Source organism: Sciurus vulgaris (genome assembly GCF_902686455.1).
Source record: "Sciurus vulgaris genome assembly, chromosome: 1".
Lineage (NCBI taxonomy): Eukaryota > Metazoa > Chordata > Mammalia > Rodentia > Sciuridae > Sciurus > Sciurus vulgaris.
This window is the reverse complement of record NC_136461.1, coordinates 11224126-11238708: the sequence shown is the minus strand read 5'-3', so window position 1 is coordinate 11238708 and position 14583 is coordinate 11224126. Positions and strand designations below refer to the sequence as shown.

Here is a 14583-nt window from a genome sequence, read left to right as displayed (position 1 = left end):
GCAAACACTTGTGGGGAGGTCAAACAAGGGCTCTACCCTGGGAGGGACCTTGGGGCCACCTGTCTCGTCTGAGGCACTGAAGGAGAAGCAGCTTGAAGGGCAAGGGAGAGTGGGACCTACTGGACCAAGCTGGCCCCGCCAGTACGGACTCCCCGCTCTCAGCAGCAGCTTGTCCACACGAGGTCTGCGGACCCTGTTGCAGACCGAATTGTGCCCCAACAAAATCCATAGACTGAAGCCCTAATCCCAATGGGAGTGTACTGGGAGATGGGTATTTTTTGGTTGGTTTTGTTTTTTTAAGTATTGGGGATTGACCCCAGGGGTGCTTTACCACTGAGCCACAGCCACATCTCCAGCCCTTTTTGTTTTTCATTTTGAGACAGGGACTCACTGAGTTGCTGAGGGTCTTGCTAGGTTACTGAGGCTGGCCTCACACTTGTGGTCCTCCTGGCTTAGCCTCCCAAGTCACTGGGATTACAAATGTATTCTGGTACACCAGGCTGGAGCTGGATCTTTTGAAGAGATTATAGCCAGATATGGTGGCACAGGCCTGTAATCCCTGCTGCTCAGGAGGATGAAGTAGGAGAATCAGAAGTTTTAAGGCTGGCCTGGGCAACTTAGTGAGATCCTGTCTAAAAATTTTTAAAAAATTAAAAAGACTAGGACTATAGTTCAGTGGTAAGAGCTCCCCTGGGTTCAACTGCAAAAAGAGAAGACAGGTAATGAAGGTTAAATGAGACCATAACACTGGGGCCCTAATCCAAAAAGGCTGGTGATCTTATAAGAAGAGGAACAGACACCAGGAGGGGGAGTCCAGAGAAGAGGTCCTGTGAGGACATGGAGAAGGTGGTGGCCTCACCAGAAACCAACCCCTGCTCTTAGATTTCCAGTCTCCGGAACTGTGGGAAGATGAATTGTTATTGAAGCCCTCGGTCACAGCAGCCCAAGCTAATACAGACCCCAATTTCAGAACTGCCAGTGCTCTTGTTAAAGGTGCAGACTCAGACACCACTCCAGCCCGAGAAGCAGAACCTCTCAGGGTTGGAGGCCAAGGGTTCCAGAGTCCACGTTTAACAGCTCCGCAGTCTTTGGAGCATCCAAAAGTCTCACAGTGGGGCCGCGGGTTCTTCTGACCACCAGCCTCCCTCTCTGTGCCCAAGAGGATGTGATGTCTTACCCAGCCTCCAGGTTAACTGACAACCGCAGCTGCCAAGTCGCTTTGTTTTCTCACGCCCTCGCTGAGCTCCCGAGCCAAGCCAGGGCAGGGCTGGACGGGAAGCTTCGATGCTCAAAGCCAATTCAGATCAAGCCCTGCCACGGGGCTCACCCGGCCCGTGAAAAGGGCCACACGTGGGTGGGCAGCCTGAGTGTGGGCAGATGCAGGAAGAGCTGCAGGAAGGGAACTGTATGACCCAGTCAAGTAGGCAGAGGATCCTGTCGGGAGGGTTATTTGTCTTGAACTTCTGCCTGGCTGCAGCGTAAGCAGTTGAGGGAAGCGCCCTGTCCGACATGTCTTCATACCTTCCTACCCACCCCCCGGACATAATGGCCTCAATCATTTGTGGATTTGTGGCCTCTGGCTGCATTTAGCTTCACTAAGAACAGCCCTCCTCGTGGTTGGGAGCGAACTTTTCAAAACACAAAACCCACTCTGGCAGAACAGCTATGTGCTTTATACAGTCAGGTACCACTGGGTTCTGAGTCAAGCTTTTCCACTGACTAGCTGTGTGGTGTGACCTCAGAAAAGTCGGGTTATGCCTCTGTATGTCTTCATCAGTAAAAGAGGGATGCTACTATTTACACCGAATTTAATGTTCATAGAATTAAGTGAAGTAATCCCTGAAGAGTCCCACCGTCTGGCCTTAGCTTACTCCTTGCAGAACTGGGACTTGACTGACTTGAATATGTTGCAGAAAGGAAGTGGTAAAAATTAAATGTAATAGATACCTCTCAGTAGGAGCCCACCTGCACCCTTCCAACCCAGGGGTGTTTACTGAGCACCCACCTTCTGGGTTACAGGTGGGGTGACCACGGTTGGACCACAGACTCGGACTGAAAAGTCCGCTGCAGGAGAGCAGGGCTTCTCCTTCCCCGGCGTATCCTCGGCACCTAGACCGTTGGACCCATGGTAGTTCTTTTTGTTGAATGAAAAGAATGAAACGATAGATGAACGAGTGACCTCTGGCTCATTTTTAGGACCTCCTGCAAGTCCCTTGACCTCTCCAAGCTGCTGTTCCCCATCTGTGAAGCCAGAGGTGACGAACTCTGGAGGCACCGTTGTAAAGGACCCTAAGAGGGGCTCGATGGTAGAGAGCTTGCCTAGCATGTGTGAGGCACTCGGTTCGAGTCTCAGCACCGCATATAAATAGATAAAAGGTCCATCAACAACTAAAAGTATATTAAAAAAAAAAAAAGAACCCTAAGAGGTTAAAAAAATAGCACTTTATAGAAAAGGAAGCTGAGACACAGCGAGGCGAGGAAGGCTCCTGGACAATTTGATCAAGTTTGGGAGAAAAGACGGGCTGGGGCGGAGGGGTGGAGAAGAGAGGCCACTGTCCTCCTCGTGTCCCTGCGCGGTGCGCCCCGCAGACCACACTGCAGGAGCAACGGACTCCACCGGGCACCCAGCCGCTCAGCCCCGCCCCCTGCGTCTCCGTGGCAACGGCCTCGCACATGCGCCTCGGGCATCGGCGCGAGGGCGGGAGGTGCACGCCGAAGCCCGGGCGGAAGCGGGTCTCGCAGCGGCGCGGCTCGGCGAAGCGCGGGGCGGGCCTTTAAAGGGACCACCTCCCCCGGAGCCCGCTCGCCGGCGTGGACTGCGGGCGGTGAAGGTTAGGTGGCCCCGGGAGTCGGGTCGTGTAAATACCCTCCAGGGCAGTACTGGATGACTGTCCCCAGGGAGCAGTGCGGAGGAGAGGGGGCAGTGGAATCGCACCTTCGGGTGGGGAGCTGGGGCTCCACGGGGAAGGCGGCGGTGAGGAGGGATCCCAGGTCCGGCTTGAGGCGGTCACCCCCGCTCCCACGCCCACTCCCAGCACTCCGCCTCCTCTCTGCCTAGTTGGCATGCTCAGCCATGGCCAGACCTCCCGCACACGGTTCGGTGATTGTCCCAGACTGGCACGAGACCGCCGAGGGTAAGGAGTACTTGGCCTGCATCCTGCGCAAGAGCCGCCGTCGGGTGTTTGGTAAGTGCTCCCGCCCTCAGCCTGTCACTTGTCACTCTGGGGAAGACCGTGTCACCTGTTGCTTGGGGGATGGTGGGCATAGAAGCAGGGCAGTGAGGACCGGCTTTACCCACCGCACTCCTTGGCCTTGGTGACCCCTGGACCCCCACCCGCAAACCTCCTTAGAACTATTTCCATCAACAGAGCCAGGAACATGGAAACAACCTAGCCTGCCAGCCGCCCGTCACCAGAGATGCTGTCCACTGAGCCCTCACTGGGCGCCAAGCCCTCTGCTGGGCGCATTTCACAGCGGACTCCCATTTAAGCCTCAGTACCAGAGCATTTTACAGACTTGCCCAGTATGTACCCTCGGGAGCACAAAGCTCTTCCACGTCCTGCTCCCGGAATAAGACACTGGTGCCCCCCAGGCTGAAGCCAGCTCACCCAAGCAAGACTTTCCAACAGCCATCTGAGGGGCCTGGCATTAGCCTCCTGAGTTCACCTGTGGCCAGGAGAGAACAAGCGCCAACAGGTTTCCTGCAGAGAACAAGAGGGCAGTCCCCAGCTAGGGACTTCCAGGCCCTTAGCCTGTAGATGTGTCATGATTTTGACTTTTTTTTTCCTTCCAATTTTTAAATTTAAAGCCCCCCCCCCCAAAGATCCCTATAGATTGGCTGTATGGGGTTTATTTGTCGTAATTGAAAACACATTTGCTTTTACTTCCCTATTAAGAAAGAATTGTGAGAAACCTTGCTCCTGTGTGTGGGAAATCCAGAGCATGTCATAATAGTATCAGGAAAACCAGCCCCCCCAAACTGGGTGCTATTTGGAGTGACCCAAGACCCTGCTCACAGAACCCCAGAATTCCAGGCAGAGCCTCTCACCTAGAATCCTCTTAAAATGCAGATTCTGGCCCAGGCTGCAGTGGCACACGCCTATAATCCCAGCAGCTCAGGAGGCTGTTGCAGGAGGGTTGGGAGTTCAAAATCAGCCTCAGCAACCTAGAGAGGCCCTAAGCAACTCAGCATGACCCTCTCTCTAAATAAAATGCTAAAAAGGGCCGGGGATGTGGTTCAGTGGTTAAGTGCCTCTGGGTTCAATCTCTAGTACAAAAGAAAAAGAAAAAATAAATAAAAAGGCAGATTCTGAGCCAGTGGGTCTGGGCAGCTGAAATGTTCATTTCTAACAAGTTCCCAGGGACAGCAGTGATGAAGGTCCATGGACCATACTGTGAGCAGCAAGGAACTAAGGATTTCAGGACTAAGGTCCTCTGAGATTCTGGACCCAAACTCAGTCCAAATGAGACATGGAAGATGACAGGATCCCTCATAATCCCAGGAATCTCGTTTTGGTATTTGCACACAAGAGGGTCAGACCCAAGTCATTCCTTACTCTTGAGAGCTAGCAGGCCAGCGTTTGTAGACATCTCAATTTTGGGGGGGCGGGGGCTACTGCTGGGGGTTGAATGCAGGGCACTCTTCCACTGAAGCACGTCTCCAGTCCTTTTTATTTTTTATTTTGAGTCAGGGTCTGCTAAGTTGCCCAGGCTGGCCTTGAATTTGCAATCCTCCTGCCTCAGCCTCCTGAGCTGGGATTACAGAAGCGTGCCACCACGAATATCTTCACTATTTTTTTAAAGAGATGAGGGTCTCACTATGTTGTCCGGGTGACCTCCAACTCCTGGGCTCAAGCATTCCTGCTGCTTCAGCCTTCCAAGGAGCTGTGATTACAGGTGGCGGCCACCACGCCTGGTGTGATTTTTTTTTTTTTTCCTTCAAGAAAAAGTATGACTCTCTAATATGGCCAGTTGTCTCTCTCCATCTCATGGTGGCTGGGGTCATCTGGACCCAGGCTTGACCCAGGCTGCACCACTGCCTAGCCTATGACTGAATAAGTGAACACCAGCCTCGGTCCCTCCTCTGGGAAGGGGGAGAGTCACGGTCTTGCCTCATGGAGGGGAAGCGAAGAAGTGTGTAGGGATCACACTGAGCAGAGGTGTGCATGGAGGGTCAGTTTTTTTTTTTTTAATTAGTTGTTGATGAACCTTTATTTATTTATTTGTGTGTGGTGCTAAGATTCGAACCCAGCACCTCACACATGCTAGGCAAGCACTGTACCACTGAGCCATGATCCCAGCCCAGAGGGTCAGTTTTTATTGGATTCGCTATGTCATCAGTTGTGTGTGGGGGAAGAGTTGAGTTAAGGTAGAGCAGGTTTTCTAGGAATTGCTTAGAGCCACCAAACTCATTACCTGTGTCACAGCAGTACCCAGCAGCCAGAAGTCAGAGGGCCAGCAGTGCTGATTGGAATTCCTCTTTGGGGATTAACAGCTGGGCGTACCCACTTGAGGGTGTCATACCCAGGCCTCGTTAAGTATCAGCGAAGGAACAAGAAGCACCTGGACCTTCTCTGTGTGTCCCAGGCTTCTGTGGAAAGGGAACAAGTATGGGAACCACGGACGGCGGGCTGTCCCTCAAGAAGCCCTAGAGATGAGGCTGCCCACTGGGGCAAGGGCAGGGTTGACCCCTGACCCTCCCTGGCTCCCTCCCTGCCCCAGGGCTGCTTGAGCGGCCAGTGCTGCCCCCGCCTGTAGCCATCGACACGGCCAGTTACAAGATCTTCGTGTCCGGGAAGAGTGGTGTGGGTAAGACGGCGTTGGTGGCCAAGCTGGCTGGCCTGGAGGTCCCTGTGGTGCACCATGAGACCCCTGGTGAGTGGCCCACCCTTTGCCCATCCTTGGAGGCCTTCCCTGGGCCGGAAGACAGAAGGTGGAAGCTTCCCCCTGTGACCTTGGGAAGTCACTTCATGTCTCTGAGCCCATCGTGTCTTCTCCATCCCAAGGGGACAATCGTACCAGCCCCACAGGAACGTCACAGGGCTGGAGCTGGAACTGGGGATGGTAACATGCCCAGCACGGGCTGCCACAGGGCTGGAGATCAGGAGATGTTACTCCTCCCGTCTCGTTTCTTTCTGCTGGACAGATTGGTCCATCGTGTGCGACACGCTCAATGTCCCTGGACCTTTGGGTCTCTTGTACAGGCAGTGAAACTGCTTTGTCATGGCGGGGGATGCACCTTCCTGGTAGACCAGTGGCTCCTCCGGGGCAAGTCTCTCTCCCCCCAAGAAATTAAAAATTCTTCCAGGTCACAGACTGTGCCTCTCGGATCAGGGTGGGGACCCACCAGGGCAGGGACGTATCCCTTTTCTTATTCCTTCCTGTTCCCCTGTCCCCCTACACTTCTCCCATCCTGAATGGCTGACCCTGGCCCTCCTCAGGCATCCAGACCACAGTGGTGTTTTGGCCAGCCAAGCTACAGGCCAGCAACCGGGTCATCATGTTCCGCTTTGAGTTCTGGGACTGTGGGGAGTCTGCGCTCAAAAAGTTCGATCACATGCTGCCGGTGAGCAGGGCCGGCCCAGCAGCGCTGGGGGGGCGGGTGTCTGAGGAGTTCTGAGCTGGGCCCACCGTCTGCAGGGCCCTGAGCGGGTCATGATGAGCTGGACGGTGTGCTGGGTGGGAGAGCTCTGAACTGGCATGGGCGCTGAGTCCCAGCTGAGCTCTGCCATACGACCAGTCACGGTTTCCCACCCTGGGAAAGCAGGAGTGCTTCCTGATTCTTGGGCTCTTGCAGCCAGCTCCGAGGTTCTGGTCCCATGGGTGTGTGATGGTGTGGTCATGTGACCTTGTGCCATGAGCTGGCCTCTCCATCCCCAGGCTTGCAAGGAGAAAGCAGACGCCTTCCTCCTCCTCTTCTCCTTCACTGACCGTGCCTCCTTCGAAGACCTGCCTAGGCAGCTGGCCCATAGGGCAAGTGAGGCCCCTGGTGTTGTCAGGATGGTCATTGGTTCCAAGTATCCTTTAGGTGGTCCCTGGGACAGTAAGAGGCCACCCTTGACAAAGCACAAAGCGCAGGCTCAGGGACCCCACGTGGGGTCTAGCCCTTAGGCAAGAGGGCAAAGGCTGGGTCTGATGGGGCAGTGGGCAGAGGTGCCTGGCCAGGCTCCTTGACCTTCCTCCAGATTTGACCAGTATATGCACACAGACGTGCCTGAGCGGGACCTCGCAGCCTTCCGGCAGGCCTGGGACCTGCCCCTGCTTCGAGTGAAGAGTGTGCCCGGGCGGCGGCTGGCTGATGGACGCACGCTGGACGGACGGGCTGGGCTGGCTGACATTGCCCATGTGCTCAATGGCCTTGCTGAGCAGCTGTGGCATCAGGACCAGGTGGCCGCTGGCCTGCTTCCCACCTCTGCAGAATATACCCCCAGCTGAGGGGTGGCACCATGAGAGGACACCAGTGATCCCCACTCCCAACCCTTATGTGACTCAGGCCAGAGGGCAGGGGACCTGGGACCTTCTGCTGGGGTGGAACTCTGACCCTCCTGAGGGTTGGTGGCACGGCCCACCGAGCGGTACTTTCTTTGCAGAATGCTTGGCAGTGAGGTGGGCACAGGACTCCAGGTGGGGCCTGGAGCTCAGTTGACTCCCCAGCCTCCTGCTACCCTTCCCCCTGCAGCACCCATTAAGGGTGCCTGGGGTGAGGAGGGGGAGGGAGGCTGAGCAGGGCCTGGACATCATGTGCCTTCATCCGGGCACCTTATTAATTAAAGTCACACAATCTGCTGTAACAGACAAGCCCCGCAGCCTCAGTGGCTTAACTCTGTAATAAAGTGTATTTTCCTGCTTAGTTCTCACCTCAGGAGGAGGTGAGGGGCCTGGTGTCTACTCCATTCTGAGACCCAGGCCCTGAGGTCCTGAGGTCCTGGGCATCAACAGCCGCAGACAGGGAATGAATGCTAGTGGTAAGTCACACAGCAGGTTCCTGTGGACCGGGTCTGGGGCGGGCACCTCCTGCCCACATTCCATTGGCCAGCATCCAGTCACTTGGTCACCTGGAGCTGGGGGGAGGCTGGGAGATGCAGCCCACCCGAGGGTCCAGGAGGCAATCCCTTCACTCTGGTGCATTTCACAAAATTGTCAGGCCAGCCCAGGAGTCAGAAAGCACCCCTGAGCAGGACCAGGCCATGCTGGGTGGGGGTCAGGGGAGGTGTCCTCACAGGCTGCTCTGCAGAAAAGGGCAGCAAAGTGGTGAGCAGGCAGCCTTGGGTTCCCCGTGCCCCGTCAGCCAGACACCGGTGAAGTGGGCCAGAGTGGGGTGAGGGGAGGCGCGAGGGAAGGGGCCCTGGCGTCCTTACCCTACCATACCCGGACCCAGCTGGGACCCCTCTGGAGAAGGCCGCCCCCAGCACTCTGCCCACTGGTGACCAGGTGCTCACACACCACCACTGCCTCTGGTGTGGGCTTTTCTTTGGTTAATGGGACCCCTTCACCCACCTTCACCCCAAATCAAGAGGTGAACAGTTCCAGTATGTCTCCCCGAGGGAGAACCAAGTGGGGAGAGGGCAGAGGTCTGGCCTAGAGTCCAGCCTCCATCATCCCAGAGTTGCCTTCTCAGCTCTTGCCGCCCAGCCCCGTGTCACTCCAGCCTTGTATCCAGGGGATACAAAGCCAGACCTGCAGAGGCTGCTGGGTGGCCACAGGGGACTTGGGTGAGTCCTGGGTGGGATGGGGCTTCCTGGTCCTGCCCTAGATCTCCTACCTCCTTGGGCATCCTGGTCAGCTGAGCCCTCCCCTTATACCAGACCTGGACCAGGAGAGGGAGGTGTGTGCCCAGCAGCGGGCTCAGGGTCCAGAGCACTCTGGAGGTGTGCGGAGGTGCACCCTGAAGGCTAGACTGGAGGGTGGCGGTATCCTTACCCTGTTCTAGAAAGGTGGAACAGCATAGGGGGGAACGGAGGACGCTTGCCTTGGGGGTGGCCCAGAAGGAGGGTGAAGGGAAGCTGGGTGACCTTTGACTGTCCTTGTAATTCCCAGGTGTTCAGTGGACATGCTGGTGCAGTGGAGATAACAGAAGCGAACATGTAGTGTTTGGTGTTGTGCCAGGCACAAGTAAGGGTGCAGTAAATGGCTGCTGTCACTGTCCTTGTTACAGTGGCTGGTAGAGGAACCTGGGAGTGGCAGATCTGTCAGCAGTGCCTGGCCTGCTGCGCTGTATTTAACCAAGGTGGCCCCGTGGGGTGGTCGAGAAGATCCCTGCACCTGCAACTGCGCCCTGTCCCTTCACCCTCGCCTACCTGCCTGTTGCCCCCAGGACGGTTATGGCAACCACTGTATCTAGGCACCCCAGACTCCAGGGCCGACATTTTTTTGGCGACGGGAAAACCCAGATTGATGGAACCAGGCGGGACTCTCGGCCCTCCTCCACCCGGGTGGCCAGAGTAGTGCATCTGTACATCCCCTCTCTGCTCCCCAGGAATCCCGCAGCAACCCCTGTCCATTTTGGGCGGTGGGCGGCGCTGGCGCCTCCTTGGAACGAACCTTAATCGCTCTTGACGCCGCGATTTTCCGTTAGCTCCCGCTTTAGTGAGATTGACAAGCCCAGACCCCGCTCCTCACCCGAGACGGAAGTGAGACAGGGTGGGGAGGACCGTTCCTAAAAGTCCACCCCACGCCTCCGCGGCCGGAGGAGACGCTGCGGAGCCTGCTGGCCTTCGGCTGCTCCTCCCGGAGGTGAGCGCGGCGGGGAGGGCTGCACAGGCTCGGCCCACGGGTCTCCTTAACCGGCTCTGCGACCTGTGCGAGGACTTCAGCACCTCGTCGGTAAAATGGGTTTGGCCCGAGGGTCAGCCGCATAAGGACCGTGATGATAAAAACGGGCGAAGTGCATGAAGCGCTCAGCCCAGGACCTGGCTCGTTGGGAGAAGTCCCCCAAAACGGTCAAGAGCAGCCGCTAGAGGACACCGGTCCACTCGGCGTCTGTCTCCACGTCTGAAAGATGAGGGTGCTAGTTCCCTCCTCGGGAGGAAACGTGCGCCGAGGCTCTTTTGAAGATGGCAAGAACGCGCACACCGAACGAGATCAGTCACCTTGCGGCTGAGCTTGTGATGAGAGGGGCCGAGTCGGGCCCACCCTGGGATCTGAGCCTGCCACACGCAAAGTCCCCAGAGTGCAGCTACAGCGCGGTGCGCTTGGCCAAGCCGAGCGCGCCCAGGGATTGACTATTCAACTTCAAGACACTGAGTTAGCGCGCAGCTGCAGGTGGGGCCGGCAGGGTCAGCCAGGGCAGTCTCCAGGCCAGGGGTCCTGCGCGGGGTCTGCACCTGCGCAATTCTCTGCGGCAGCATGTGCCCAACAAGCCAGGCTGAACTTTGTGGGCAGATGGGCTCTCTGGTCGTAAGCACCTGGCACCCCCTGACCCTACTGAGAGATGCTGTATTCCCATTCGATTTCTGAGTGGCCAGAGGGCTGGGCTGCTGACTCCCTCTCCACTCACAGATGCGGAGCAGCAATTCCCACGTCTCCTGCTTCAACACGTGAGGGCACCAAAAGGTGAGAAGGCTGCTTGGAGGGGGTCCGGTTGGGATCTCAAGGCTGGCAGGTGGCAGGGGTTATACTCCACACAGTCTGTGGGAAGCAAAAACGTGCATAGGTGGGCATCGCCTGCCTGCTGGCCCAGGAGTGAACAGGCAGCCTGGCTGCTGGGGTTGAGACGGCTCAGTCTCCTCTCTCCTCCAGGCCTGGCAGCATAGCACTGCTGGGGCACCAGAAGAGAGCTCTCAAACTTCCTGCAGAGACCCTGTCATTCGCTGCCTTATGGCCCCTTTTTGCCTGGGGGAGAGGTGCCTGGTGCAGACCCCAGCCCTTGCTGATGGCTGTACTCATACTGGGATCACTCGCTATGCCAGCACATGTATCAGCCCCTGGAACACGTACCAGCGTTCTTTGGAGACAAGGAGGCCATCTGCTCTGCCTGCCTAGGTGTGTCTGGCCTGGGGATGAGGGCCAGGAGCTGCGCTGGAGTTCAGAGATGGGGCGCACAGGCTTCTTCATGGCTGGGTTGCCTGAAGACAACCCTCATGGACAGCCTGGTCTTCATCTCAGGCCTTGTCACCATGAGCAGCAACATACCAGTGTGAGTGGCGGGCGAGTTGGGGGATGTGCTGGTGGGCTGGGTCAGCTGCCGGGTTGAGGATCAGAGATCGGTGCCAGCAGGGGTGCATTCCTCAGGTGCCCTCTGCCATATTTGTGCCACTTGGAGTATTTCTGAGATCTGCTCCATGGCCACAGTGGTGTTTGGGGTCAGCCTGGGCCTGGCTTCTGCCCTGCACTGTGCCCTCTCCCTGTGCAGATGGGCTAGCTCTCTGGTCACCCAGGGATGGCGTTTTTCAGCATCTTCTTGTCCTTCTGGGCCATGGCATCCCTGAGCACAGGAAGCACAAGAGTGCCACCTTGGCCCCCCTCTGAGACTGCAGCAACTTCTAGGACAGGAGGTGATACTTTTCTCAGGCCTCCCGGCCCAGAATCCCAGCTCCCAGGGTTCTCAGGCTATCAGGTGTAAGGGAAAGAGTCAGGCCTTGTTGTTCAACATCCCAGGATCCCACTCTGGCTTCCTGCCACACTCCTGGGTTGCTTTTCCACCCTCTCCTGACATCAGGATGATATAGGGCTGCCAGGGAGTATTCAGGGTGTTCCATGGTGCCTCAGAGAGCTCCTGCCTAGAATGGGGAAGAAGGGAAGAAGCTTTTGACTCTCCCACCCAGCCAGCCGGCTACTGCCTGTCCATCCAAATAGCTGACCCTGATCCTGAATCTGTTCACCGCTTCCACTCCCATCCCCCACACCAGACCCACCCACCATTCTGTCTCACCTGGACAATAGCAAAGTCCCCCAGCAGGTCCCCTGCCTGTGCTCGCCCCGCTCTGTCCATCCTCAGCTGCCAGAGGCATCTGTGGAGACACAAGACACATCTACAATATCCTGCTCAAAGCCTTCCGGTGGGTTCTCACGTAGAATGCAGCTGGAAAACCACGCGGACCCCTCACAGTGGCCTGCAAAGCGTGTGCCATCTGGCTTCTGGCTGCTTCTCTCCCACTGGCCCGCTGGTTCTTGAACAGGGCAAGGTGATTTCTACCCTGGGGCCTTGGCACCAGCTGTTCTCAGCCAGAATCCTCTTCCTCCAGACTTCATGTGACCTGCTGCACGGGCATCTAGGCCTCAGCCGAGTGCCGCCTCCGTCAGGAGGTCTTCCTTGACTGCCTAATCTGAGGAGGCTCTTGGCCAGCGTTTTGCTGATTTGCTTATTGCCTGTCTCTGCCACTAGAACGTGATCTCCAGGAGAGCCTTTGTGAGTGGGGTTGACAGATTTATCCCCAGTGCCTGGAATAGCCTCCAGCATACAGAGGTGCTCAATAAATGTTGATTGAATGAATCTATGAATTACCAGTCCAACTTCCTTCCTACCTGTCTGTCCATCCACAGATCCTTAACCAGGCCTGGGGAAAAAGGCCTCAAAACCTCAAAATGATTGGACATGGTAGTGCACATTGTAACCTCAGGTTCTCCAGAAGCACACTGTGCTGAGCCCAGTGCCAGTCCTGCTCTGCAGCCCGTGTACCCCTCCGTGGCTGAGCAGCTCACCAGCTCAGGTGAGCAAAGCCCAGGGCTTGCTGTCATCTTGGTGTCGGCTCCAACACTCTCAGGCAAGGGTGGTCAGGGTCACGTGGCTGGCATGAGGGGATAGTGGGGAATAGGAGCACAGGGGCTGACCTGGTGGACTGTGCCTGCCCCTCACACCAGACAGAACTTTGACCAGCTTTGTCCTTTGTCCAGAGCTGCATAGGACCCAGACCCTCCATGAGATGCCTTCCCTTTCAGTATCTTCATTTTTCAGCGTGTCAATTTCTACTCTTCTCCTTTACACGTGGCATTTTTCAAAGGCAGGCGAGGACATTTGCTGCCCCTGAGGTTGCTGCCTGCTGACCAAGGGGCTCTATGCAGTCCCAGTAGTACCCTTTGGGCTCTGCATTTTTCTCTACCCAGGTCTTGTTATTGACCTTGAAGTTGGTTCTTGATTTTCCTGGGCTAGAGTTTTCTCATCTGTGAACATCTGGTGCCTGGACTCATTCCTTCACTCAGTCCTCACAGGGGCCCCAGGCCTGACTCCCCCCCTCCCCCTGCTGCAGTTGGAGCTCATCATCATCTCTTGTGGGGACCTCCCTGCTACACATCTTGGGTTGGATGCTGGGGACACAAATTGCTCAAAGCTGGCCTCTCCAACCCCGGGAGCTCCTAATCTTGAACAAGGAGGAGGAGTGTTTAGAAATCATAAAGGGCCAGACTCCAAGCTGCTGTTACTGTGTGACTACCTTAGTCACTGTCAGGATGGGAGGAGGATCATGAAAGATCCTACTCAGTGTTTTAGTCAGCTTTTCGCTTCTGTGACCAAATGACCCGACCAGCACAATTATAGAGGAGGAAAGGTTTATTTAGGGCTCACGGCTTCAGAGGTCTCAGTCCACAGAAGGCCGGCTCCATTCCTCGGGGTTCGAGGTGAGGCAGAACATCATGGTGGGAGAGTGTGGCAGACAGAAGCAGCTCACATCATCAGGAGGCAGAGGGACTCCACGCTCCAGATACAAGATATATACCCCAAAGCCACGCCCCAGTTCCCACCTCCTCCAGCCACAGCCCACCTGCCTCCAGTTACCCGATCAGGGATTAATTCACTGATTAAGACCCTCAAAACCCAAGCATAACAATGGTGACAACAGCAACAACAAAAACAATCATTTCTCCTCAGAACCTTCTTACGTCGTCTCACACGTGAGTCTTTGGGGACACCTCACTTCCAAACCATAACACCCAGCATCAGGACTCGATCTTCCTGAGCCACAAGAGCCCCACTGGCAATCATGTTGAGTAGTGGTCTAGCAGGCCCTTGGGGACATGGCTGCCTGGGGTTAGGCGTGGTGGGCAAGGCAGGCATGGCTCTCCTGTCAGCAGGGTTAGTCCTTAATGGGGAAGAGGCCAGAGGATCAGCAGCAAAGTGGGGAAAGGGGTCACCCTGCTCCAGAGAGGGAGGGCACATTGCCAACTGATGCAGCGGGCCTCCAGGGGTGTAGGGTGCCCGGGTGAGTAGAGAGCCTTGCTTGGATGCAGAATTAGGATGTGAGCACCCCTCTGTAGCTGGCTCTTGGAGAAAGGCGAGGGTCATCCAATCCTCAAGTGTGGCAGGGGTAGGATCTGCCTCTGGGCTCTCCAAGATGGGTGGAAGGAGCAGGTGCCAGTTGCATGCACTGGCAGAGAGGTAGTCACCGCTCTGCAGCCACTAAGTCCCAGATAAGGTACCCTGTGTCTGCCAACAATGGTGCAGTCCTAATGGTTGCCTCCCTGAGCTGATTCAGCAGCTCTTATCATCATGGAAGCAAACGGCGAGGGCTTCCTGTTCTGAGTGTGGGGGATAGGAGAGCGAGACAGAGCTGGCCTAGCCAGGCTGTGGGCAGGGCTTTTATGACAGAGAAGCAGAAGGAAACCTCACCTGGGTGTCAGTCCATGGGGCACAAGGCCTAGTCCTGTCATGTA

The 14583-nt window shown here is 56.4% G+C and overlaps 1 protein-coding gene across 2 annotated transcripts; it reads left to right on the top strand.

The window, feature by feature from the left end:
• The first annotated feature begins 2678 nt into the window (after positions 1-2678).
• On the top strand, positions 2679-7860 carry CPLANE2 (ciliogenesis and planar polarity effector complex subunit 2). Of its 2 annotated transcripts, none has more exons than XM_079101162.1 (6): positions 2679-2831; positions 3059-3185; positions 5722-5874; positions 6441-6565; positions 6880-7016; positions 7185-7860. In XM_079101162.1, exons 2-6 carry the CDS (start codon positions 3074-3076, stop codon positions 7432-7434), a joined length of 777 nt encoding a protein of 258 aa, XP_078957288.1. In that variant the 5' UTR covers positions 2679-2831; positions 3059-3073; the 3' UTR covers positions 7435-7860. The 2 variants fall into 2 exon arrangements, with proteins under 2 accessions (XP_078957288.1, XP_078957289.1); XM_079101163.1 differs by having other exon boundaries at positions 2685-2831; positions 3036-3185.
• Positions 7861-14583: the final 6723 nt, after the last annotated feature.